At 31.7% G+C, this 26,547-nt stretch overlaps 3 protein-coding genes and 1 long non-coding RNA gene across 5 annotated transcripts; 1 reads left to right on the plus strand and 3 right to left on the minus strand.

Annotated features, from left to right (window-relative positions):
- Window positions 1-1,584: 1,584 nt before the first annotated feature.
- Window positions 1,585-11,482, minus strand: LOC117204788. The gene is made up of 2 exons (XR_004487133.1): window positions 11,181-11,482; window positions 1,585-4,212 (listed from the first exon to the last, which is right to left on the minus strand). It is a non-coding gene; the product is annotated as an uncharacterized LOC117204788 (long non-coding RNA).
- A 3,298-nt stretch (window positions 11,483-14,780) lies between these two features.
- On the minus strand, window positions 14,781-16,468 carry LOC117207375 (proteasome subunit alpha type-4). Its single transcript, XM_033447582.1, has 3 exons — window positions 16,301-16,468; window positions 15,072-15,699; window positions 14,781-14,993 (listed from the first exon to the last, which is right to left on the minus strand). The coding sequence occupies exons 1-3, from the start codon at window positions 16,301-16,303 to the stop codon at window positions 14,851-14,853; spliced, it is 774 nt and encodes a 257-aa protein (XP_033303473.1). The 5' UTR covers window positions 16,304-16,468; the 3' UTR covers window positions 14,781-14,850.
- An 804-nt stretch (window positions 16,469-17,272) lies between these two features.
- Window positions 17,273-25,260, minus strand: LOC117206978. 2 transcript variants are annotated; one of them, XM_033446783.1, is made up of 3 exons: window positions 24,911-25,260; window positions 18,512-18,683; window positions 17,273-18,347 (listed from the first exon to the last, which is right to left on the minus strand). In XM_033446783.1, exons 2-3 carry the CDS (start codon window positions 18,677-18,679, stop codon window positions 17,319-17,321), a joined length of 1,197 nt encoding a protein of 398 aa, XP_033302674.1. In that variant the 5' UTR covers window positions 18,680-18,683; window positions 24,911-25,260; the 3' UTR covers window positions 17,273-17,318. The 2 variants fall into 2 exon arrangements, with proteins under 2 accessions (XP_033302674.1, XP_033302755.1); XM_033446864.1 differs by lacking the exon at window positions 24,911-25,260 and adding an exon at window positions 19,091-19,274.
- Window positions 19,774-23,869, plus strand: LOC117207433 (eukaryotic translation initiation factor 3 subunit J). The gene is made up of 6 exons (XM_033447716.1): window positions 19,774-19,920; window positions 20,013-20,095; window positions 20,749-20,862; window positions 21,256-21,394; window positions 23,067-23,231; window positions 23,598-23,869. The coding sequence occupies exons 1-6, from the start codon at window positions 19,905-19,907 to the stop codon at window positions 23,789-23,791; spliced, it is 711 nt and encodes a 236-aa protein (XP_033303607.1). The 5' UTR covers window positions 19,774-19,904; the 3' UTR covers window positions 23,792-23,869.
- Window positions 25,261-26,547: the final 1,287 nt, after the last annotated feature.

A 26,547-nucleotide genomic window follows, 5' to 3' on the forward strand; every position in this document is an offset into this window, starting at 1 on the left:
TACCGTGATTTTCGGTAAATCACCGGCCCCGAGTCTTCTCCGGTCGGGACACGCAACATTTTCTACCTTCGAACTACGTGAATAATATCGTACGTTTAGTTTAGAGACGTCGTTTGAATTTTAAACCGGGCCACGGAACATCTAGGTAAGTACGAACTTTGAAATCCTAGAGAGTTCAAGGTCGCCGGCAATTTATATGTAACGCAACCAAGTACTGCTTTAAACAGTTGTTTCTAGCGGCAGAAACAAATATCCGCTCGTGGAATACCGCACAGTTGAAAAGTATCCTAGAGAAATGTTTACCGAATTACGCGTTTAAAAATTACGCGCAATAAATAATTATTACGTTCCACGGTCTGGAAATAATCAGAATATAGGCATCGAAACAACCGGTTATTTCTCTGTTAAAAAAGAAATTCTGCTCCTGTCGTTTGAAAAAATATCTTGTCCCTTGTGGAATTTTTATGGGAAAGAAATGTTACTCTTAGGAACGTTTTTATCAGGCGTTCTCATAGAAGAGACACACCGGGATCACTCGGGACAAATGGGACACACTCGGCATCCGTATAATAAGAGTTTCATGGAAACGAGTTATTCCAGAGTTATTCCAGAGAACGATTGCGAAGAAAGTACCACAAGACAAAAGTATCGTACCGTTAAGTATCGGTTTCATTTAACGATACATTAATGTCACTTTATTCGCATGTTTATCGAATAAAAGGTATGAAAACCAAATAACATAAGCAATATTAATAGTTTCGTAAGAAGTACCGAACAGAAAAGGGAACTATATATAGAACTCTATATAGCAATTCTATGATGTATTATAATATATTATATATGTGTATCCAGTAATTGCCTAGATGTTTATTTCCAAGGGAAACACAAACAAGCTTTCGATTGTGAATCATTTACGTAAATATTGCAAATAAATTCACACTATTCGGACTATTTTTCTGTTATTGTACTGTTCAAACGAATAGCATCCGACGTTTGCTACAATACGATAGAATTGAGAACTTATTTAATATCGACGAATAAGATATATCTGTTCCTGTCATAATTTTATAAGTTCACGTCACTTTACACTTCACACTTCACACTTCACACTTCACACTTCATATAGAATCCGTTAAGAAACTCTTTCGGTCCCTGACTGTTATTTTGCTGTTATAACGTGATAAAATAAAAAAAGAAGAGAAAAAGAAAAAAAGAGAAAAAAGAATGGACCGATAGGTAAGCAAGAGTCGATATATACAGTTGTGCCTCAATTTTTTTAATAATATTTACAACGAAACATGACGATCGTTTTCCACTTAAATAGTGGTTAGTGGTATTTAAAAAGTTTCCATCACATTTTTACAAAGAGAACCAAAGAAACGAGACCTATGTGATAATGTGTTTCGTCTATTGGAAATTATGGCGAGCACGCCACCTTCAGTATTTTATACGTCTTTGTATATTGCATGCATTTCCGTAAATTCTCTACACATTCGATAAATTACCATTGATTACGTTGATAGAAAAAATGATAGGCAAGAAGATCGTAGAAGAAGGTGGAGGAAGAAGGATGGTCGAGTAAAGTAGTTAGCGTAATGGGATGCAAGTAACTTGCTTTTTATTTATGCAGAGCTCATAGGTACATTAAATACTTTACAGAATGCCAAAGGTATTTAATTATACGTATCTTTCAATTCGTACACGCTTAATAGTCAATTCTTCTCTCGTTGTTCATTAATGTTCACAGGCATAATCGCATCAAGATGGAAAAATTGAATCAATGGTAGAGTCGGAAAGATTCACTCGTACACACACGCTATTTAAAAGTATTAACTACAATGTCGATTAATCGGCACACGAATTTATAAACGGCTATTTAAAACGCTTCACCGGCTACGTTTCTTTTTCACCATTAATATTTCATCGAATACACACGATTACAATTAAAAGACACAATTGTTTAACGAACCGACACGCAGGAAGGTCGGATAATCAACGATCGAGCGAACGAATGAACCGTTGTCATTCGATCGTTCGGTAATTGACTCGGCGAGTAATACAGTTAAATAAACGAGTATCGATACAACGGTCTTAATCTTAAAATTACAATTCGGTAATTTACGAAACAAATAGATAAATGAATTAAACGGACGAGATTAATTCGTTTATGTATCGTATCGCGCAATATAATATTCGTATACTACAATAATTGTAAGTCGTTCGTTCGGAGATTTATGGTATCACGAACAAGCGATTAACGTGATCGATCACTTGCAAAGTAAAAGTCAAGGCACAACGGTGAAGAACCAAAAGTAGAAATATTTACGGACAAACAAGAAAACAACGTAAACGTCTCTTTTTTTCTCTTTTTTGTCGAACGGATTTTCTTCCTTTTCTTTTCACCCGATTGTTAACTTCGTCTGTAGGACAATTCAACGGTAAAAAAAATTTGTTTTCTACGAAACAACGAACAATGGGGAAAACAGATTTTTTTTAACTTAATCGTCGAAAGAAAACGGAACGTCCACGTGAAACTTCGTTTAAACGCGAGTATTCTACGCGAAAAGTACAATGATATTGACCATTCTTGCGCACAATTTATCTCTTAATATCTTATGCGTAAACATGGAATACTTTCAGCCTAAAATACCTTCTCTTTTCCAATCCTTCGAATATAAAACAAAAACACAACCCGGTTAAACGTTAACTTCAATTTTTCAAGCTCAGGTGATTAACATTAACTCAACAGCTGGCATGTTAACATTAACGAAAATAAGAGAGAACGACAAACTTAACAAGAACAAAGGGAAACGCGGTTAAATTTTTTTTAACAAAGAACTAGGAATTTTCGTAACGTCGTTTGAAAATCAATGACTGACAAATAAACGAGGAACAAACTTAACGAACCAATTGTTTAACGGGCTAGAAAACGAGAACAATTATTTAAAAACTGAACAATAATTTTCTTACTAATCATTATAAAACGTTAACTAAAACAAACCTCAACTCTTCGCTCTACTCGTCGCTCCGATTATTTTCTATCATTGTTATCATTTAGGAAGTCGGAAGTAAATTAAAAATATTATTACAGTCGATTCTACGATTTGGTGTTCAACACTGCACGTTTTTCGTCGAGTAGTACGTTTTTCGAGTACATCATTTTTACCTGCTATCCCGAAAGTTAATAACATCGATTCTATATTGTCAAAACGATCTCTGAATTTCCAACTGAATTTTCTCCATTCTGTTTGGTTTATAAAATGGTGCAGAAACGGCGAAGAATTTAAAAAAATCGATCAATCTTGAATTTTGAATCTTCTTTGCGCGATTTTGACTAAAGTAAACGATAACAAATCAATTTCTATTATCTCCTTCCTTCTTTTCTTTTTTTGTTCTTTCTTTCTTTTTTTTTTCTTTTTTTGTTCTTTTCTTTTTTGGCAGTTTCAGCTGATAACCTTTAATTTTAATTCACGAGCGATCCGAAAGCTTTAATTTAAATATAGCTTTTATCTGTTATGTCAATTTCTACGTTTCGTTAACTTTGAGATTTTGTTAAAATTTTAGAATTTCGATGTAACTGAAATGCCAATCAATGGAATTATTATCGTTATACTATGTTTGGCAACTGATTGTCGTTGCTTCTTGGACTTTTGCTTTTGTTTGAAAAAGTTCCAAAAGCTCCTCTTCGTTCTTCGGTTTATTCATTCTTTTTCGGTACAATGATTCACAAATTTATAAGTTTGAAAAGTTGTGTTGGAAAAAACGTTTACCAATACTATTTCTCATTTCTATTTTCATGCTGTGAAATTTTGTTCGATCTTCCGATGTGTATTCGGCTCGGGAATCTCTAAATTTTTCAAATTTCTCTTATCCTTTTTCGTTTTTCCCTTCTTTCCTTTAAATTGAGCTTTCTTCTTCCCCTTTCTCTTCTTCCTTCGTCATCCGCTTTGTACTTCTCTAAACGTTCCCGAAACTTCAACAATCGGGGTTTTGTGCTTTGGATCCTGTAGAGTGTTTGACGCGCCCTTTCGTGCTTCTATTTTTCACAGTAATAGCCGTCTTTCTTCGTTTCCTCCTCCTTCTTCTTTCCCAAATCTAACGAAATTTTGTTCTGTCTGATTTTAGTCTTCCTATTTCTTCGATTTCGGTTATTCTTTAAACTTTTTGCGTATCTCCGTCCGATGATCCCATCTTCGGGCTGGTCCTCGAGACCTGGAATGTTGTGAGCGTTAGCGAAAGCCAGATCAAACAGGAAAGGAAATCAAATTTGGTAATTTACAAATTGATGAGAAACAAAGTAACGAACGATAGATAAATATACGTGTCGTTTTTAAATAATTATTCCTCTGCTGGTATTCATTGTAACGTTACATTTTTAAACGATAAAGTGAAATCTGATAATCTGAATCAATTGTGCAGCAAATCGGAAGAAACGCGAGGTTTTTATTAACTTCTTTGTCTTTTATTCCGACACATGTATTATTCGTATATCTTTATCGACGATAAAAATGTTCGATTGCAACGATGATCGCACGATGATGATGATCGAACGCATAAAATTGGTGCAATTGAAATGAAAAAGTGTTTCTTTCGCGTTTCTTATTTAAAATACCGTTTAGTTCTTTTAAATAGAAAACTTATTTGTGCCATACGAGGAGTATATTCTGTTCTAACTATATATTTTTAATTATATATATAATTTATTTATAGAAACAATTTGTGCCTCGTGCTATTGTGTGTATATCGTCTGAAATGTTGGATCTTAGAACCGTGATTGTATATATCTTTAATATAATGTAAAGCAAATGCAAATTATGCGCTAAAGAAATTTTCATTCAACGGGATTATTTTTAAATTTCACGATATATTTGGAGTGACATACATACACGTATACGTCCATAAAAGTCATTTGTACTCGATCTATATTGTTGCAAAATTTCATTCGTATTATTAAAATTATGACAAATTTTCGTTATTTTTTTTAGCAAGTACAACGAATTAGTGAAAGTTTATGGCATGTTTGGGAATACATATAAAATAATATAACGGTGAAATATCAATGAACTTTCGGTTCTTCGACAAACCCTTCTTTTGCCCTCTTTTGCTTCGTATATTTTATATCGTTGAATCACTATGACCGGTTATATCGACATTTTCCAGCGATGTTTGATATTAGCTTGAAGCGAATTACATCCGATATTTGTTTCTACTTTTTTTAAACGAATATTACATTGGACCGGTTATGTGTAATTTAAATAACGTTCGTTTGCTGTATTTCGCATTTCTATTTCTTTGCGTTTATGTTTCTCGCACATTCCTGATCATTTCATCACTGACAAAATTCGTTTAATTATAATTACATAAAATGCGAATATTTAACCGTAATTACGTTTTACACTGAAGATAAAACTTGATCGATACCATAAATAGCGTTAGTTAGAACACAGTTCTTTCCTGATCTAATTAGTTTCATTTCAAATTTTTTCAGTGGAATTTACATTCGAATCGTGACAGAATTTATGTCCACGGTTTTACGATATGTTTCAGGTAAAGTGAACATTTTCTACGATACTTCCAACCGCTGTTACATACAACTATCTTGAGATTATGAAAACACGGATTTCTAAAAAAAAAAATTTTAATCAAATCGCAGGCCAGTTTATTTTATTTAGAAAAGGAATTTCATTGGACTCGAACAAAAATGTTGGTGGACTTGAAAAAGGTTGAATAGATTTCAAGTAAAATCGAGATAAAATCTCAGATAGTCCGAAGAAGATTTAGATAAGTTCTAAACAGGATCGTTTTTCGTAAATAAATCTAAGAGTTAAACTTTTTTTCTAGATGTAGAATCAGAATTCAGGTAGAAAATGCTTAGAGTGCTTGCTTTTTAATTATAAATTAATTACGAAATAAATCATCTATGTTTCGATGTTTGAGAGAATCGTTGGTAAGAAGCGGGTGGAAGATCCTTTGGTAAGTATGAATTGTTAAAAACGATACAGTATTTTTTTATATTAATTTCTTTTTTATATCATATTTAACGCGGCATGTTTCCTTAGCTTCCTTCCTTTTCTAGTTATAATTTTGCAGTCAGTTTGGATATATTTAATTCTCATAACGTATGGAAATTATCATCATTTGATATTTTATTCCAACGCCATTTATCCTAAGTATATCGGAGTTCGGAATTTATGATTTTTATGAATTTTATGAATTTTACGAAAGAGTTTACGATCCATTTAATTTTCATTTTCATCTGCTATTACAAATGCAGGAAATCGCTAATTTAGCGATTATCGTCTTTTCGCGAAAATCAGTAAATTAAATACTTCTTATTAATCGATATCTATCGTTGATTTAAATTCGTGTCTTCCCTCTGTTCAACCGTTTCGTATTAACTTTTGTTACAAAAATTATCTTCTATTAAAACTACAATTAAGCTTCGATCGTTTTATAATCGTATATTATTCGCTATCTGCTGTTTTGAACGTTGAAGCGGGAACGTTGTAATGGAATGGAATGGAATGGAATGGAATGGAATGGAATGGAATGGAAGAAGAGAATATATCTCGGTTATTATCGTTGGTATTTCCTATACTTTCTTTAGTTCGTTCCAATTAAAAACAAGGCTATCGATTTGACACGAAAAACACAAAACATATCCGTTTCATTGCTATTTTGATACTCAGCACAAATGCACAAACATTCGATTAAATAACTATCGAGATTCGTTTTCTTCGCACTATGCAATATTTCTCTTTTTCGCGATAATCAATTTCGTCGTAAATAAGCATCGGTCGGTGTTTTTGCCTTCGTCAAATAGCTATTTTCTATTCGTTTCTATTCGTTTCTATTCGTTTCTATTCTTGTCATTTGGACAAGCGATTCGTAATTTGAAGTATGTTTCATTAGTAACGGACACTTCTTTGCTACAAAATATATTTTCCGCTTCGTACGAGACTCGTCGCTTCTATTTGAAATAAATCTACTGAAATTAGGCGATCGACAGCGCTTCGTTATCGCTATTTCGTTATTATCTTGTTTCATGGTCTGTAAAAAGTTGGTAAATTTTTCAAAGTAAACGATCTTTAAACACTTTTCGAAATAAAAGATTCGCATTTGTGTGACCGTTTGTGACAAAATTTTCCACCATGTTTCCGATCACCGCACTTTGTATTACCGCTAAAAGTTTTATGGTATAACGTTACAGAAATTCTAAGACAGAAATTCACGAATTAGTGACTTTAATGCTTACGTTCGGAAAAAAATCGCAAGACGAGTGTTGGAGGATATTTTGGAAAGTTGCCATACTGCACAATTGATCGTATCGATTTCGAATTGTATTTCGTATCGTATTAATTTAGAATTTCAGTTTCATGATAGAATAAAAGTAAACCAGTAACCTGTTTTATATTTTTGTATATTGTCAAGGGTTGAGACAGAATCGAATAAAATGTATGTAAAAGTAAATAATTGAGATCGACAGTTGGAAATTTTAACTATGAAAATTGTATTTGATAGTTGATAAACGGAGTGTTGTGGAAAATTTGGAAAAAGCTTTTTGATCGGATCTTGGTGCCTGGATAGAGTAGGGCCGAGCGAAATTGCGTTTTTAAAAAATAAAGTAAATAAATAAATCAGTCGTCATTGATCGTTAATCTCGACTGGTGGGAACAGTTTTGAAATTTCTTACGTGGAATTTCTTTTTTAGTTTCGCGTTAGAAGAATCGTAAAATAATGAAAACAGCATGTAAAGATTTCTATAAGCTTAGCTGAGATCCGGATTCGATAATTTTTAAAGAACGCATCTGCCAATATAATAAAACTACTCGTCTTTCTAGGTATCGAGAAACGTTGAAGACGAAACCATTTGTGTCGCAGTATTTTACAAAAGTTCAAATATGTAGAATTTTTATTCGATGAGACTTTTCCAATGGAATGCTGATTGATGGCTAGAATTTTTATTAGATAAAATCTCATTAATGGCTGGCTGTTTTATTAATTTCTATGTAATACAACGGACGATATGAGAAATATTTGCTCCTATTTTCTCAAGTAGTGGTTTATTCTTCTGCCGTTTTCTCCGTTGCGTTATTTTATCTCATATCGATCGACGTTAAAAGAAAGACATTTCTTTCAAAAAGCGAATGATGAACCGAATTATTTTAATACGTTAGAAGAATAATCATATGATTTGTTCGATATTGAAACAAAAACTTCTCGATATCTTAATATCGCTATTTTATCTTCGATAACACGTCTTTCTCCTCAACTAATTCCCATTGTTACGAGAATATTATTGCAGCAACTTTTTTTTATACTGTTGTATAAAGGCATTTTACCAACTTACTTATTATTGTTACTTGTTATTATTACTTGTTATTTTTTTTTTCACGATTTTCGATCTTTCAGCGGCTTTCGTTTCATTTTAAAGAAAACACCGACACGTGTATCGAAAGATAAAATTATTTTCGATATTCCCGCCGACCTGTATCCAACAATTTGTAAATATCGATTTACGGTATTGTATCTATTTTCATATCGTATTTTTCCCAAGTGTAATCTTTCTTCTTTTATCACGCTTTGCGGGATCACGTTCTGACGCGACAAATGTCAGAAATGATACATGCATAGCGTGGCATCGAACGAAAGCTATTTTTCTAATATATGCATGCTTTCGACGATGAAAGTCGCGCTACGATAGAGAATCGGACCTAGTGATTTTAAAATCCTTTCGCTACGGTGATTCTGTTCCGCCAAAGCGCCGCCACTGAACGAGATCCCGTGTCAAAGATATACACGTAGCACGTGGACAGCCTTCGACGTTCGGACTTGCTTATTACGCCTGAACAACGCCGTCTTGACATGCTCTAGGCGTTTAACAACGAAATTCATGTACATACAACCCGAACAATTTATTAAGATAAACAGCAACTTGCGATACATTTAAGAAATGACAGAGTACCTTTAAAAAGTGAACGGACGTACCGGTATACAAATTCTTTGGGCATTTTTTGTCCAAAACTCGTGATATTTTTCTTTACTAACTATTGCACTGTAATAATAGTCGAAACAAATTCAAAAGTACCAAGGATGAATAAATACGACTCCATAAAGTATCCGCAAGTATTTGACGCGGAACTCGCAAGAGGCGCTGCTAGGCATAAGTTGGTTGGCCACGCTGCCGGCTACAGGCGGCGTTAGCTGTAATCGTCGTTAGGAGCAAAAGGGTTAATACCGCGATGATAATATAATATAATATAATAATAAAGGAATCGATCGAACTAGAAGCGTTTGATTATTGCTGACATATTGCTGCAACAGGCAACAAGCACGGTACATCTTTCGATGATGTTACACTCTGAGAATGAAGGAACGTGGATCTGTTGTTGCTAAGGTACCATCGACCAATGACTAAATCGCAATGCTAAGAGTAACTTTACGTACCGACACAACAAGTCTGACAAATATGAACAAACTTTCAGCACCCGAGCCTTTCGATAGTAGTAATTTGAATGTATTCCGTAATGAATACGATTTTCGTTAAATCCAGATATGGAATTTCTGTTCCTTTGTACGAGTCTCTATCAGCTGCGTGATATGGTTTATTTTACCTGGCATTTTATAATTTTGTTCGCAGAAATCGCATCGTTTGAATATATTCGAATATAAACTGTATTTAAACTGGAATTTATCGTTCAAGCGTAACGTTGAATAGTTTTACACAGTTGACAAAAAAGATAAAGCAGCCCATATTTATATATGTTGACATTTAAATGCGAATAATTGCAAAAGACGAATAAAAGGTATGTACCGAGTGAGTATTATCGTTGTGTGTGAGTATAATCGATGTTTCAAGATATTTCAGAGAATCGTTAAATTATACGAGAAAAGATAACGAACAAAATATGTTTGTTTGACGATCTTTTGCTTCGTAGCTTTCCCATTTCGATAGGTAGTATCGACGTCTATTTTCTAAGATACGAACGAATCGCTAGATCGTAATTCGTTTGTTCCTTTTTCTGAGATATTTTGCAAACATCTTTCCGCTATTTCGAATCTTGCACTTCCATTTCCAACGATATACAATCGATCGTTTCTATTATTTATTTCTAACAAATTGCAAGAAGCTCTTCGTCTACTGTCAAACTGTAGAAATTTATTCAGGAATTGGTCTTTCGAACTGCACTTCGAATTGCACTTTCGAACAACTATAAAACGCGATACGTTGGATATGTTGGAAATACGTTTATAATGCGATCGATTTAAAATACGCATCTCAAAGTGTTTACGTTTATTTAACGAAATCATTGTGGATTTATTTCCGATGAACGTACGAGAATTATGGAAATGAGAATCGGATTGACCTTGAGTTTCACGTAACAGTAGATAATTGTATTTTATTTATCCTAGTTAGGATTCGTAGTTACGCAGAAAAATGTAGGAAACCGGCTCGATAAAACATCACCGCTTAATTTTCAACAACGAATCGAATACTTTACGTGCTATGATATAAAGTAACAATTATCAAAAATAAAAGTACAAATTGCATACAAATATCGTTTATCGACATCGAACATTTATAAAATGTTCTTTGGTTTCTATCGAACAGAAGAATGACATTTTGAACGTTTCCGAATGAAAATCATCGTGAGATACCGCAACTTCTTCTAAAATAACTCTTATTTCGTTCGGTGGCAGCAAGAGGCTGTTATAAAATTTCCAACGACGAATAAAACTCTAGTCGCTAATTTTAGAAATATTTGGAAAACCTTCCGTTACAATTTCAATGAAATAACGAGCACCTGTTCGAAACATCACCTATCGGCTTCTTTTTCTCGGTATTTTAAGACAGTCGTGAATTTCGTGTTATCTTCGTTAATGATTCTTCTAACTTTCGTTTCAGAGACACGCTTCGGAGAGAACGGTACACAAGGGAAACGTTTGCAAACCTGGCTACTTTTCACTTTCTATTTCTGCCAATCTTAATCTGCCAATAGTTTCTTTAATCAGCTAGACGAGAAAACGATCAAGTGCCGACGAAAATCAAAATAAGAACGTTAAAACGATAGAAACAAACTAAAGAAACTAAACGGAAAGAATGATGCTAAATCGTGAAATTTTTGACATAGTCTATCGAAACACCAAGACCGCGTATAATTGCCAGATACAGGACTCACCATTGCCGGAAGATATCGCTGCGAATCTTCCTCCAGGACACTCCGTGACCTTTCTGTTCGGGTAGCGAGCTACTTCTGCGGAGATCGAAGGCAGTAGCGGCTCTTAAATAGTGGTGTTTGGACGGGTGCACGCTTTACGATGACCCGTGAGAAAATTTCTCCGCACAATAACACACACCCTGTTTCAACGATCCCACGGGGTCAAAGGTCGCGCAAACCCTGATTTTTACCTGTTTCCGGGCTGGCAAAAAGGGGATGCTCGGTTAGTCGGACACGCAGCAACCAGAACCGACGACGACTGCGCGAAGAGGGGAGAGATGGTAACGGTCGTTTTCTTTCTCAAGTTCTTTATGGAGAAGGAAGGGTGCGGGTTTCGATTCGTGAGAATTAAACCTGGCAGGGGTTGTTAAAAAGTTCGAGATACCTTTTAAACGTTAGAAAGATAAAATCCATCTTCGGTGTGAAAACCGAAATTCATACTAGTCATATACTAGTCATAACTATTTAGAACGTGAATTTTTATCCAAATTCTTATTTTTCAGATTAGAATTAAAAGAATAAAGAATATGAGTAGGAAAATGGAAAGAACCTATCAAGTATCATAGAAAACACTATACTTTGCATATCTTATGTGTCTTTTTCGTATTACGCGCAATTCGCTACAATTTTCCACTTTCAAATTTCCTATAAATGCGTGAAAATCCGCAGTTTAGCTGTTATACTTAGTTGGCAGGAAGGAAAAGGCTTGAAACACCCTTAAACGTTAGAACGATCGCTCGCTTTTGAAAAGTATGAAAAACAAAATTGTTACAACTACACTGACGATTATTGTGAATTTATAAAAATTTTAGAAATGCGAAATTACACAGAATGCGGCTAATAAATATAAAGAAAGTGATTATAAGTGCTTTCCTATAATAATGAAAACTATGACCTTTTATAATAGTTGAAAGGTAAAACAACGTCTTCTTCCGAGGGTTTACTTTTTATTCGAGAACGATAATGTTCTCCAAAATATGACTTTGTATACAATTATAGCCAATTATAGCGATCATATTACACTTTTGTCTTTTCCTTTTAATCTTTCATTCGACTTACGATTCCTTGCAGAAGCAAAACATAGATGTTTTGTAAACAAATATTTAAGAAATAACAACTTTCTTATTGCTGGACTAGTCAAGGCTGCGCGTTACACGTATAGAAACGCGAGCAACATCGGAATCTCTTTATATTTTTTTTAGCTTTTTCATATTTCTCACGTTCCACTTCTCTCGACAGATGTTTAGAGGTATTTCGAAACATTGACATTATATGTGAAAAGATGACGAACAAGATATTTTGTGCGATCTTTCGCCTCGTATCTTTCCTCGTTTCTCTGATAATATCGGTAGGTACCTTTCCTCTACGATGAAATTTATAAAACATCATACCTTATAATACCTTTATAATAATATAAGGTACCCCTTATTAAGGTATTATATTATACAAGGTATAACAATATAAGGTAATATAAGGTACCTTTCCTCTACGATGAAATTTATAAAACATCATACCTTATAATACCTTTATAATAATATAAGGAGATTTCAATCTGCTTTCCAAGCACGAACTTTGCGTTTAAAAGTCGAATGGATTAACAAATATAAGAATTGCAATTTTTTCGACAAAATCGTAGCTATGCGAAGTAGTCGTAATTTGTATAATAGTAATAAAATTGATGTAACCGACACGTGCATTTCAACCGTTTCATAATACGAACGCACAACCTTGTCGTTTCATTCTTCTTTTACCCTCTCACACTATTCAAATCGTTGAAAGCGGTCGAACGACAAGAAGATCCAGTTTTATTCCCCGTTTAACCATCGAACTGTTCGTCTCTGTATCTCTAACCCGTTCCGCGTAAATTACAATCCTACGTGTGACTTTATTTACCTTGATACAAGATTTATATTTATATTATTTATATAGTATACGTATATATACGCAATATTATGTTATAGATTTACATACAGCGATATATATATATATATATATATATATATATATATATAAAGTTGTGCCACTGTATGCAAAAAGCCACCAGTACCTGTAGGATTAAATCTAAAAATTTCGTAAAATTAGAATTCTATTAACAATGTACAATATGCAATGGAATATCCAGAAATATTGTCAATAATGAGCGAGTCAAGGAAATATATTATTTTATATAAAAAAGATATTAGAAATAAGAGCCCTCTGTTTAAAGGAAACACTCTGTACAATGTTGCAAAAGGCGAAAACTGATAGGTGATTTCACAATTTTATATAGAAATCGCAATGTATATGCCTAACAAATTCATTCTCATTGTTGCGATTAACTATCGTAATGCGATCTTATAAATATATTGCACAACTTATTGCCTTTGTTATCCATTTATGCCACTCTTCGTCTACGTAAAAAAGAATTCTTTTTTACTCGTTCAATATCATTACCGACGGTAGTTCTATTATCAACCCGTATCCTCCTTTACCGACGCACGATACTCTATACAAATCATTTGATACACTCCTTGGCAAACGTGCGCATATATATATGCACATATGATCCGCCATATTTATTTCCTAAAAAGTTTATCATTTATATTTAAGTCGCGAGATTAGATTCAGCTAAGCCGTCGTTTGATTTCAAATTTCTAAGATATCTAATTTCGAGAACATTTCGTTAAAATATCCTTCTTCGTGAGAAATATGTCAAAAATTTACTTCAAATAGACGAATAGTAGCGAAGGTTGTCAGCTGGGAGTGTGGCGGCTCCTGTAATCCGGCTACTCGGAGGCTAGTTATGATGGAGGGTCTGAGAACGGGGGTTACTGTTGGTGCGGGACTCACGTTGACTGGGCGTCCGCGCTAAGCTGGCCATCAATATGGGCATCCCGTCGAGGAATCCGGGATGGCCAGGTTGGCTAGGGAGAGGCGAACCGGGCCAGAGGGGAAACCCAGCAGCCAAAAGTCTCCGTGGCGGGCAGTAGTGGGATCGCGCCCGGGAGTGGGACCGCAGTGACAGCCTGGTCAATATGACTCGACTCATAACTTTTTTTTTCATTTTTTTCAATTTTTTATCTTATCCCGGTTAACATAGCACCGTAGACATATGTTTATTAAACTAATCGCTTAATTTTTTATAATAAAAATCTTTGTCCGTATGGGCTGTTATAGTGTGTCAGGTGTCTCTAACTGCTGTATCAATTTTTCATTATTTTTGAATATCTGTTTGATCCTATTACAAGGTAAATACTCCTTTCTGTGCGTCTCTGATTTGTAATGGACTTCTGTCTTCTACCTGTTATTCTAATATATTTTTCGAAGATATACTTCTTTGTAACAATTACTCGGTTAAAACATAATCCAGTTATTCTTTTGATTTAAAAAAAAAAAAAACTGAGAAAGAAAGATCAAATTAATGAATTAACTATGATGCTCGTATAGGAAACTTATTAATTTCTACATTATTATTCATTATTTCTGCCTTTTATACTTTCACTTCGGTACAATGTAACGTTGCGTAAAAGGATATTGACATTATATTCGGTATAAGGATTGGAAACTGTATAAGACAATTCGTAGAATTTCAGGACGATATTATTAAACAAGAAAATATAAGAAAAATACAAGATACGCGACATGGTTATTTTTATAATTTCTGTTTCTCTTTCTTTGCTTGTTCAGCAAGTGCTTCTAAACGATCGTGTTCTGCGATCAAAGCATCAACTTCATTCGTAGGAAGGATCCTTGTAATAGTTTTATCGTTTTCTCTTATTAGGGTGACCATTTCCACTGAAATAAAATAAAAAGTAGTTAAAATATTACACAATTTTACATTTATGAAACTACATTTAAATTATATACATTTACCTTTGTCTCCTGATAACTTATTGAGATCTAAAGTCTTAGACAGCACTTTTATAGCCAGCGCTTTTGCTTCGTCTAACGTGATATTGTTATTATCATATTCCTGCTTTAAAGATGATACCGCAGCAGCAGAATTATGTCCGATACAAGTTGCTTTCCAACCTCCGTAATTCCCACTTGGATCTGACTGATACAATTGGTATCCATAATGCTTGTCCCATCCCATATATAAGATGGAAACACCAAAAGGCCTTTTTCCTCCATATTGTGTATACGCTTGCTTTACATCGCAAAGCCAAGACACAAGTTGCTCGCAAGGAATAGGCTCTCCATATTGCAATAAATATCGTTGCGCGATTAAACGTAATTCATTTGTTAATACATTAGCATCGGAAGTGATACCAGCGACAGAGCACACAATGTCATCGTTCAGTTTGTAGATCTTTTCAGAATAATATACTTCATCCAATAATTTATTTATATTACGTCTTTCTGCCACAAGTAGAACACCGTCAGTTGCTAAAATGCCAAGGCAAGTACCTGCATGACTTATAGCTTCCATTGCATATTCTACTTGATAAAGACGACCCTCGGGAGAAAAGATTGTCGTGCGTGTATCATATCTGCGTGCCTGTTAGCGTAAAAATGGAATTAAATACGAGTTAAAAATGTCAATATTATATTTTTAAATTTCATAATCTTTTGAAACTCATGTTTCTACTATTGAGCAATATCGTTTAAATTTTTTATAGATTCTAAAATAATATAGCCCCACTATATTCCACTTCGACTTGTAAATATGAATTCATGTAACCTAAAAAATACCAGCTAAACAAACTTAAAACACTCGATATAAATAAAAACTCAATTTAATAAGAACACAGTATCGCAGAATAAACGATGCGTCCATATGTGATGTAAATAAATAAATAAATAAATAAACTTCGTTAAATTAACTTTATGATGATCATCATTCAAGTTTTAACAATAGCAATTTATAAGCAATAATGAGTAAATTTCTATGAGGAAATGAAAAAATTTTTTAAACACAAAAACACATTTAATAAAACAAATTTACATACAATATCCTAATACTATTATTATATATATTATTTCGTTATTAGCGAATGACAATGCAATTTATGTAACCTCCAAATTTTAATAGAAAGATACCTAAAAGGTTAATGAAAATTATAATAAATAATACTAAATTAATACTTCTTTATATTTACCATTATGTGAAACTTTCAGTACGGTAGATACAATATTATGACAAACAAAATTGAGAAATTGACACCAGCGATAAGAAGCGATTTGTACAAGTCGGATTTTTGAATAACTTCAGAACACACAACAGTTTGTTCCGGAAGTTGACAGGATTTCACATCGATGTATATGCGTTCTATAATAAGACTGGCATTCTTATAGCATAAATGTAATAAATATAATAAATAAAACAAATCAACATACGGACAAACCAACATGAGGACATACGCTCATAATTTATTTATTTTATACTATATAAGTGTATTATATACATGTAGTATAAATTAGATAGATTATGTATATATGTATATGTAATATAATAAAGATATCTTTTTTAATACTCTGATGTATGTAAAAATTATATTTATATTAAATAATTTACTTACTCGTTGTTATCTTCTTTTTACAAATATTTACTTAGTGAAATTTTTACGATAAAATCAGTAATTTACTTCAATTATTTCAATGTGGATTAGGAGGTTTTGTAATTAAACATCATAGTAATTGCTGTTGCGTAAAAATATATTTAATTTAAAAAAATATATAAACTCAATTATCATCAGTACTTTTCCAGCGAATAATATTTTGTCACTATTAAAAGTCGAATTGCCAATTGTATTATAAAAATACATCATTTGTACATATATTTAATTTGCACAATACTATAATTTTCCAATCGATATTCGTAATCGTTTTAATTATCATGGTTTTCGAAGGTCTTATTAAGTTTTAAAAGGAATCTAATAATAATAATAAAAAAGAAGAGGAAAATGAAATACCGACATTTTACGATTACTAAAGAAAAAGGAACTTTATGGAAACTATACATATAGTTTCATCGTTAATTCTTAAAAATCATATCAAATATTTTAAGAAGGAAAAGGAATTGCTTCATATAGTAACATCATAAAAAGAAAAAAGAATTTCATAAGGTAACACGTTAAGAACGAAATAACGAAATTAAGCACATTATTAAAGTATTTCCTATTCTTTGTCATAACCGTAGTCAGAAACCAAATCTTGTGTCATTTTTTTCCCTTTTCCTTCTTCTCCCATTTTCATATTAGAGTTCAAATGCTGATAAATTCTAGTGAATCCTCTCCCAGTACTAATCTTTTTTGCCTCCCCATAAAGTTTTGCTGCTATTTTTTTATTGCACGGAATAATATTCTGAGAGTTAGAGCTACCTTGTTTACTTGACTTTGGTTGAGAATTATTTTTTTTAATATTATCCTTTTTATCGTTCCCTTGTGCTTCAGGATTATTTCCTTGAGAAATTACATTCATGTTAGGATTACTTCCTACATTTGAAACACCTTTATCAGCCTCAAAAATATCTTTGAATAACGCAACAGCATTGTTTTCTTCATTAGGAATATTTTCTTTTTCTTTTTTACTAAAGCTATTATTTATAGTTGAAGAAGTGATACCTATATCAGTACTTGTATCGATAGTATTATTTTTCAAGCAATTTTTTGTAGAATCTGCTATGTTGCTGCTATTATTACTTATAATGGAAACATCTTCTTTCTTCGATGAAATACTCTTTGTTCCCTTCTTCCCATCGCTTTCCTCTATTTTCAATTTGTCTAACTTGGAAATAAGATTACTAGCAAAATTTCCATCGCATAACATTGCTTTAGAAAGTTGTTTAGGTGGCTGCAATGGTTGTTCAATGTCTACTTTCTTTCTTGTGGTGCTCGTGTTGCTGCTAGTGTTGCTGCTAGAGTCGCTGTTAGTCCTTTGAAGAAGAGACATTCTCTCTCTTTCATACTGTTTAAACTGTTTCTTCTGTGATTTTGACATAGCAATCGCCCCTCTAATTACATCTCTATTTTCTGTTGCAGCTAATGGATTATATGATCGATTATTTCCAGTCCAGTCTTCATCCATTGTACGAGTTCTCGTGTTAGGTACTCTCTCCACTAGAATTCTCGGAACGTCTTCATCTGATTCTAATGTGATTTCCTTACTTTTTACGTCTCCACTTGATGGACATATTGTCAAATGGTGCTACAGAAATAAATTATACTAACATTAGAATCTAAGAATTAATAATTCGACTTATCAGATATTAAATTCTTCTATTGGGTAACACAAATGGTTAAGTAGGAATAACATGAATGAAATATAAAAATTTATAAAAAAAGGGTGCGTAAAAATGTTCTCTAATTTACCTCATACTGTTCCGAGTCTAATATGTGTGTTCTATCGTATTTACAAGCAAGCTTGTCATCTTTCTGGTAATTTTTGGCACATTTTGTTATATGAATTTGAAATCTAGATTTTCTAATACGATGACATTTGTTGTATGGGCAAGTAATATAAACCTCCATGTCATTCATTTTTCTAAGAACAAAAGAAATAAAAATTATTATGTAATTATAAAACTAGTACGTATATTTATATATAAAGAGAAAGTTTTCAATGTCATTTTGTATTGTCATCAGTATCATGTTGTATCTTCTTTTTTTATGGTCGACTGGTTGACAATACAAGTAATTAAAAAAAATATAACAGTTATTGTTAATAAAAATGGTCGCTCAAAGGAGGGAAAATTATAAGTTTGAATTTCTGTATTAATAACAAAATTTATTATATTCTAATTCGTAAATAACTTTTATGTTCAACGTTACGTGCGTGATCTTATTTAAAATATAATTTTAAATTTATTTTCAAGCTTAATATATAAGATATTCGGTCTTCTTGCAACTGCCGCAAAATTGTTTAGGCAATAACATTTTGAATTTACTTGCCAATTGTATCAAAAGTATATCACTTGCAAAATCGCACAACTGTATTACTACTCATATCACAATACATGTATCTACATACGTCACATATTGTTTTAATCTAAATTTTGAATCCGTAACGTATAATTCAAACGTATATATAATTTTCGACGAAAGAGCTTTTAAAGGGAAGTCCCCCTATGATAAAAAATATGACGACAATCTTTAATACCGAAACAAATAGTAAATTTTAGCCTTATAAATCTAAATTATAAATAATTTGCCATGAACTAGCGTAAATGATAAATTTTGCGAATATATTAATTACAGAGAAACGAATTTCCATAGATCTATGTGGATTTGTTTTACAATGTATAAATGTGTTATACAAAATGTTATCATTTTACAAAAGGAAAGGAAAAAGCAATAGAATTAATAACATTTTATATATTAAATACGAAAATAAGTTAATAGAAATTAATAAACAACTCTTTTTTTTAGAATTTAAAATTTGTAGCTACAAATCATTGCTATTATATATTATTATTATTATGTTCACCTATTACTAATTTCCGTTGCAAAACCTTGCTAATTGAAATGATAATAATAATCCCTAAATAATCATTGTGTTTGGTATTATTTTTAATACAGGGTATCCAATCTCTAACATGCGTAATTTATGTTTCATACCACCACTATATCGCAAGAAAGGCACACGCTTTCCTCGCACAGTATGGCTCGCTTGATTCCAGTCGTGATCTGTTCAACCACGTTAGTTCGAGGAGGATTTGTTTCATTTACGAACGAAATCGTGCGCAAATAATCCAAAATCCACACCATGGATGACGAGTGGGGTATGTGCAAATCGATTTTCCGACATTTAATTGTTATGCGATTGTACCTTTAATCGAAACTACGAAACCATTTTAACCTTCAACTTTTACAGATGTCGAGAACGCCGAGGCGAAATTCGACCTCGCTATCAGATCCAACAAGTGGGAGGGCGAAGACGAAGACGAAGATGTCAAGGTTCTGTGTTACTGGCTTTCTTATTCTAATTTTGTGCATACGATTTTGAAAATCTTCCGTTCAGACGACACACCATAAGTGTGGTTAACCTTTCATAGAGCTAGTCAACATGAGTCGAATAGCGCGATGATAATTGATTATTGTTGAACAGATTTGAAGTTTGTTTTTGAATTTGAATTGTATAAATATTGAAACCATAATTAGAATTCAAAACGAATGAAATGCATTTAAATTGAAAATTTACGTTTATGTTTGATAATGAATAATTATAGAAATTTGGAATTTATTACTAACGTGTTGTATGTATTTTTAAATTGGATTCTACGTATCGGAGATGAATTGATCCTAAGTTTACCTCAGTTTTAAAGTAATAAAAGTGTCATAGATACAGTTACGTGATGCTTAAATGTAGCATAATTTTCAATTTTAAATAAAATTAAATTTAATTATGTCATGATTATGTAAGATTTGATAATGGCGGGAATTGTCAGAACATATTCCGGATCATGTAGGATATAAATTATTTTGTAAAGATATTTTATTGATATATCTAGATTATTGTAGGAAGAAATATAAGATGAAAATAGAATTAAATACGCATGTTAGAAAATGAAGTGCTTGTACGATGATTTCAAGAAATAATCAATCAACAGGATAGCTGGGAAGATGTCGAAGAAGAAAAGAAAGATGTAGAAAAACCCGCAGAAGTGCCTAAGGCTAAACCAAAGCCAAAGAAAGCTTTGGCAGAAAGAATTGAAGAGCGTGAGGTATAACTTTTCTTTCGATTGAATTTTTTAAATATGTTTTCCTAAAGTAATTTATCTTAAAGTAAAATTTAATCCACTTATTTGATTGCTTGTTTATTATTTTCTGTTTATATTCACATTATACAAGTAAGGTACAGGTGGAAAAAGAATTGTTCCCTTGGGAAAGACAAAGCATATGCATAAACGTTATTGCGCATTTTAAACTTACTCTTTCATGAACACTCCTTTTCCCAGTTGTAACATGATTGTAGGGATACTCTCTACATGAATAAAAATTTACAATTTTTATTGTATGTTTTTGTTTATCTAATTTCTGTTAGTTTATGTATGTAAAGAAACTTAGAGCGTTTATTATATTAATATGACAAGTATTTCTAATTTTGTTAATTATAGAAAAAGGCAAAGGCAGAGGCAGAAAGGAAAGCTAAAGAGAAAGAGGAAGCATTAACGCCAGAAGAGAGGAGAGCGGAACAAATAAGGCGTCAAAGGCTCCAAGAAGAAGCTGATTTACGCCTTGCCATGGAGACTTTCGGTTTGTCCAACCTTGTTGATTTTTCTCATCGCAAGCCGCACAAAACTGAGAAGAAATGACTTCGCTAAAAACTTTTACTTATTAACTCTTTGCACTCCTATTTTTATTTAATAATATGAATTTTAAATAACTTATGAAAGTATATAGTCATTTCATTAATATTTGATAAGGTAAAGATCTTTCTTAAAAGTATTGGTATTAGTATTTTGCTTACAAGGAATTAGGATGTATGTATTACTTTGTTTTTTAAATATTTGATCTTGCTACTGCAAAGCTATGAACTATTTTGTAATTTTACATAAAATTGACGCAGATCTAAACTATAGCACAGTAAAGTATATTAGATTAATAACGTATGTATCTAAGTATGAGCATTGTTATTTTTATTTGTTTCATAACCTTGTTTAATTTTAAGTTTAGATTCAAATTTCGAGACGCATCTATAAGCTTCTTCTTATCTTTGAATCTCCTAAAGTTCTTAATTGATATTAAGTTAGTTGTCGAATCTAATATCATTTTAATTATGAAAGCTGTTGCATTTAGATCTAAATGTTTAAATCCTAAATATAACTCTTTAAATTAAGATAATTGAAACTTAACGTGAATATTATATTTTTGAAATGTGCTTTATTTCTTTCACAGCTACGATTTAGAAGAGATATTTTACTTCAGATATTGTATTTGCTCAAGGTCTAATAATTGGATCGCAAAGAGTTGATTCCACATTCATGGCTTAATGCAAATTTTTAATGGCTTAATTATGTTTTAAAGCTTTATCTTTCATAAACTAATATACAGTATATTTTGCCAGTATTAAGTGTTATTGGTGTAAAAATCAAAATAATTATTATGTAATTTTTAAATACATTCCATTTAGTAAAATAGCTATATATACATAACATAAAATTTCTAACAATTTTCTCGTTCTTAAAAGGACAATATGAAGTATTTTTTTATATAAATTAAAATTGTACATACAGTAAAATAGTTGTAAAAAATTCTGAATAACGTTTTATATGCTCAAAGTGTTCTGTTTTCATCATATTGCTGTAAAAAATTAAACAAATTTTGGGTGTATTTAAATTCCTGAATACTATACTTACTACTGTAATTAAAATGGTTAATTGTCAACTATTGAACATTCTCATATTTCTACATTTAATCCATTTAAAAAGATTAAGTTTGTGTCAGGAACTGTACCAGAGATGTAAATCATGTATCTCAATTATTTAATATAATCTTTGAGGAAAGTGCAGAATTGTTATTGTATAAAAAATAAACACTTCTATTTCATAAAAATATAATGCAGACGTGTCTTATTTATCAACATTTAATCTCCCGTACCGTTCCTGATAAATGTTTAATTTTAATAACAATATACTATGTGCTTTCTGAACATCGATATGATGAATGTTTAAAATTATTTGTTTATTCGAAGGTAAAATCTCGTAGAATTAAAGTTATAGGTAATATTTCGCCTACATAAGCAAAGCATTACTTTTATCGCTATTGGTCAAATTTGAATAATTAAGTTATGAAAGATAGACGAATGTAAATTAATGTAATTAGTATTATATCCACTCGTCATCTAATATTTTTTATTATAAAAATTATTAGTAAAAACAGCTGTAATTATCTTATTAGAAATTATAATTTGAAATTTTTCCCTTAGGTGTAACAGAAGAACCTGCTTTGAGTCTAGATACGACAGTACCTAGCACAAAAGAAGAATTTGAGCAGTATGGAAGTGTACTTACACAGAAGCTAAATCAACTTGCTAAAAATGCCGAGTTTCCCCCGTTTGGGGAAGAACTTATTAAATCTGTTGCTCTCAATTGTAAGTACATTATATTAAAATATAAAAGAATCCAATGTCTTTGTGCCATCTATCCTCGCTACTGTGTCTGCATGGCAACAGAGTAACATCATAACAATTAACAAAAGGCTATATTTAAAAAAAAAATTCAATTTCGATAAATTATTCCTTTTATAAATTCACTTCTTCTTTATAAAATTAATTTTAATTACAATTTTTTTTTCTATTATAAATTTATTTCATCTTCACTGTAAACTAATATCAAATAAATTAATATACTTTAATAGGGCAAACAATCGATTTCATAAATGCATATTGCTTTTTAGTATGCTTAAAATTAATTAATTTAATGGTAAATATGGTATATTATATTAATCTTGTTTACAGTATCCTCAGCGCATTTGAAGAAAGTTAAAACGTTGATCGATAATTTGTTGATTGAGAAGCAGAAAATCGAGAAAGGAGAAAAGGCGAAGAAGAACAAGGGCAAGGGGAAAGCAAAACTGAAAATCGAAGATGACAACACTCTTTTGAGCGAATACGGCGACTATGTTTACGATGACTATGACGATTTCATGTAGCGACCTTCTCATCCCATATTCTTATTATTCCCTAATTCCTTTTCTAGTCGCCTAAATACAAGCAAATGGTTATTAACATTTTTGCAAATTTTATATCCTTTATTCTCTCTCTTTATATTTGAATTTTCATTCTCTTTATTTCTTGGTTCGAGAATGGTTACAATATTAAACATTACATCAAATAGTTTTTAGAATTTCATGTTATACAGGATATTTCGTTTAACTGGAAACGACAGAATATCTCGCGAGGCATTAAATTTATCAAAATAATGTTTTAACGAAAGTTGTTTGGTTCAAGAAGGAGCATCATATGGATGAAATTTTTTTTTTTTTGCGGATCTAGTAGTGGAGGAGATTTTAAGGTCAACTTCATTTTTTCAAACGGAACCGTATATTTTTAATACATTAATCGACCCATCTCGGCATTCCCCATAGAAAAGTATTAGCCTGTTTATGCCGAGAAATTATTAGTTTCGGCGATATTTTAACTTCAATGTGTCAAATATAATGTATGGAAGACAAAGAAAGACACGGAGCGGTATTCCTGTGTTTACATTGTTTTTGTCTTCCGTACGTTAAATTTGACAAATTACAGTTGAAATATTCCTCGGACTAATGATTTCTCGGCGTAAACAGGCTAATATACTTTTCTATGGGGAATGCCGAAATGGGTCGATTAATGTATTAAAAATATATGGTTCCGTTTAAAAAAATGAAGTTGACCCTAAAATCTCCTTCGCTGCTCGATCTGGAAAAAAAATAATTTCATCGATATGATGCTCCTCCTCGAACCAAACAACTTTCGTTAAAACGTTATTCTGATAAATTCAATGCCTCGCGAGATATTCTGTCGTTTCCAGTTAAACGAAATATCCTGTATATATAATATATATTATATATTTCGTGTGTGGGTATGTGTGTGTGTGCGGATGCGCGCGCGCGCATCTGTGTGCGTAAAAAAAAATATATATATTATATATATAAAACAGTTTAAAGAAAGAAAAGAAAAAACAAGAAAAATGAATATACATAGTACATCGATGGGATGTAAAGGCAGATTAACGCAAATATGTTGATATGTTTTAAATATAATTGAAAAGAAACTACATTACTACTTACCCCGATTGATTCAAACTATTAATAGTTTCGAAAAAAATTGATAATCTTCAATATATATGCCAGCAAATTTAGTCACGTTTAGTTTGTTAATTTATGGACTAATTATAACCAACGTAAACTGTATACCGATAATGAAAATCGGATACCGAGGAAATACAATAGAATATTATGATGACACCGGTGGCACAATGTTCGTGCCACGAGCGTTGCGGAAGAACTGAATGATTCGGTGAAGAGTAGGATAACTTGTTGATCGTGGGGATCCATCCTTCGGAAAGAATTTTATGCGCATGCCTCAATAATCTTCTCGTACAGGAAACTACACATGTATATATAAAACAGTTTCTTATAGTTTTTTATCAACAAATATGCACGTACGATTATATGGCTATTGTTTTCGTAATATATGGTATTGTTGAAATAATACTTTATAGAAATAATATACTTTGTTTGGAAAAAAACTTATTAAAATCTTCATCTTCGAAAAATGTGAGGAAAATTGAAAATCGAAGTAATTCAATAGTACTTTTTATTAAGCATTCTCATTACATGGATAGAAGATATGCATAGTGAAATGAAAAAATTACATACATACTTATTAGTCAAAAATTCTATTCGAACATGGACGAAGTTCTGACGCTTAAAACTATCTTATAGAATTCTTTATATTTACCGCAGTAAAACTAAGAGAATACGGCATATTTTACGATAAACTATGAATATTGTTTCATTTTTTGTTCTCTCAATAATAAATTTCACTTGTTGTCACGCTTGTTCTATCTCTTTATGAGTAAATTAAACGCTAAATCTTTCTTCGTTTCACATATTCCATTAGATCTGCTTGATTTTGATTAGAATAAACTAATTTTTGTTATGCTGCAGTTTGTTTTTCTTAGTTTTATTGCAATAATTTTTAACAATATATCTTTTAATATTAATATTAAATAAACGATACATGATAGTTTTAATTCTTATTCTGATAAACAACTTCATTGCAATCAATTTATGAATTTGAGTGCAATAAATATGTTTCCGATTTAACGTAAAGCTATTCTTTTCTTTTTTCTTTTTCTTTTTTTCTTTTTTATTTACGATACTATGGCACATTATGATAGTTTGATTATATAATTAGAGGCAAAGTTTAAAAAATCTAATAAAAAAAAAAAAATCATTTCTATACTTCTAAAATGATTAATATCGATCAAATTATGCTTTTACTTTCGTTAAAATTAAAAATACATTTCTGTATAAAGCTTAACATATCTATATTCGATTTGGAAATGTATAATTAAAAAATATCATTCTCTATTAATTATTTTTCTTCTTTTAACTCTCAACGAATATTAACAATTTTTAATATATAGAAAATTGTAATATGTGTTATTGAGATATTCGAATATTTCCTATATTTCAGCATCTTTTACCAATACTTAAATCAATAAAAAAGATATTTTATATCTGTCGGAGATGAGGGGCCTTCTCTTTGCAATCCTTGGCAAAACCTCAATACTTTAGTCTAGATTCTTATCATAAGCCGTACTTAAGTAATTGTTTACGATTTAATCCGATTATGTTTTTGCCCGAGATTTTGTGACAATGAGCTTGGACTCGAAGCGACACAACCAGTCGCTAAACGT

This window comes from Bombus bifarius, unplaced genomic scaffold, assembly GCF_011952205.1.
Source record: "Bombus bifarius isolate JDL3187 unplaced genomic scaffold, Bbif_JDL3187 scf7180000007964, whole genome shotgun sequence".
Lineage (NCBI taxonomy): Eukaryota > Metazoa > Arthropoda > Insecta > Hymenoptera > Apidae > Bombus > Bombus bifarius.

What these genes read in the sequence shown, in the direction of transcription:
- LOC117207433 (XM_033447716.1), top strand. An exon ending in ACGAAGACGAAGATGTCAAG is followed by an intron (nt 20,096 to 20,748) that starts GTTCTGTGTTAC and finishes ATCAATCAACAG; the next exon opens with GATAGCTGGGAAGATGTCGA. An exon ending in TAAATCTGTTGCTCTCAATT is followed by an intron (nt 23,232 to 23,597) that starts GTAAGTACATTA and finishes TCTTGTTTACAG; the next exon opens with TATCCTCAGCGCATTTGAAG.
- LOC117207375 (XM_033447582.1), bottom strand. An exon ending in TAAGTTATCAGGAGACAAAG is followed by an intron (nt 14,994 to 15,071) that starts GTAAATGTATAT and finishes ATTTTATTTCAG; the next exon opens with TGGAAATGGTCACCCTAATA.
- LOC117206978 (XM_033446783.1), bottom strand. Translation starts at nt 18,679, where the DNA reads ATGAATGACATGGAGGTTTATATTACTTGCCCATACAACAAATGTCAT. An exon ending in TAGACTCGGAACAGTATGAG is followed by an intron (nt 18,348 to 18,511) that starts GTAAATTAGAGA and finishes TTATTTCTGTAG; the next exon opens with CACCATTTGACAATATGTCC.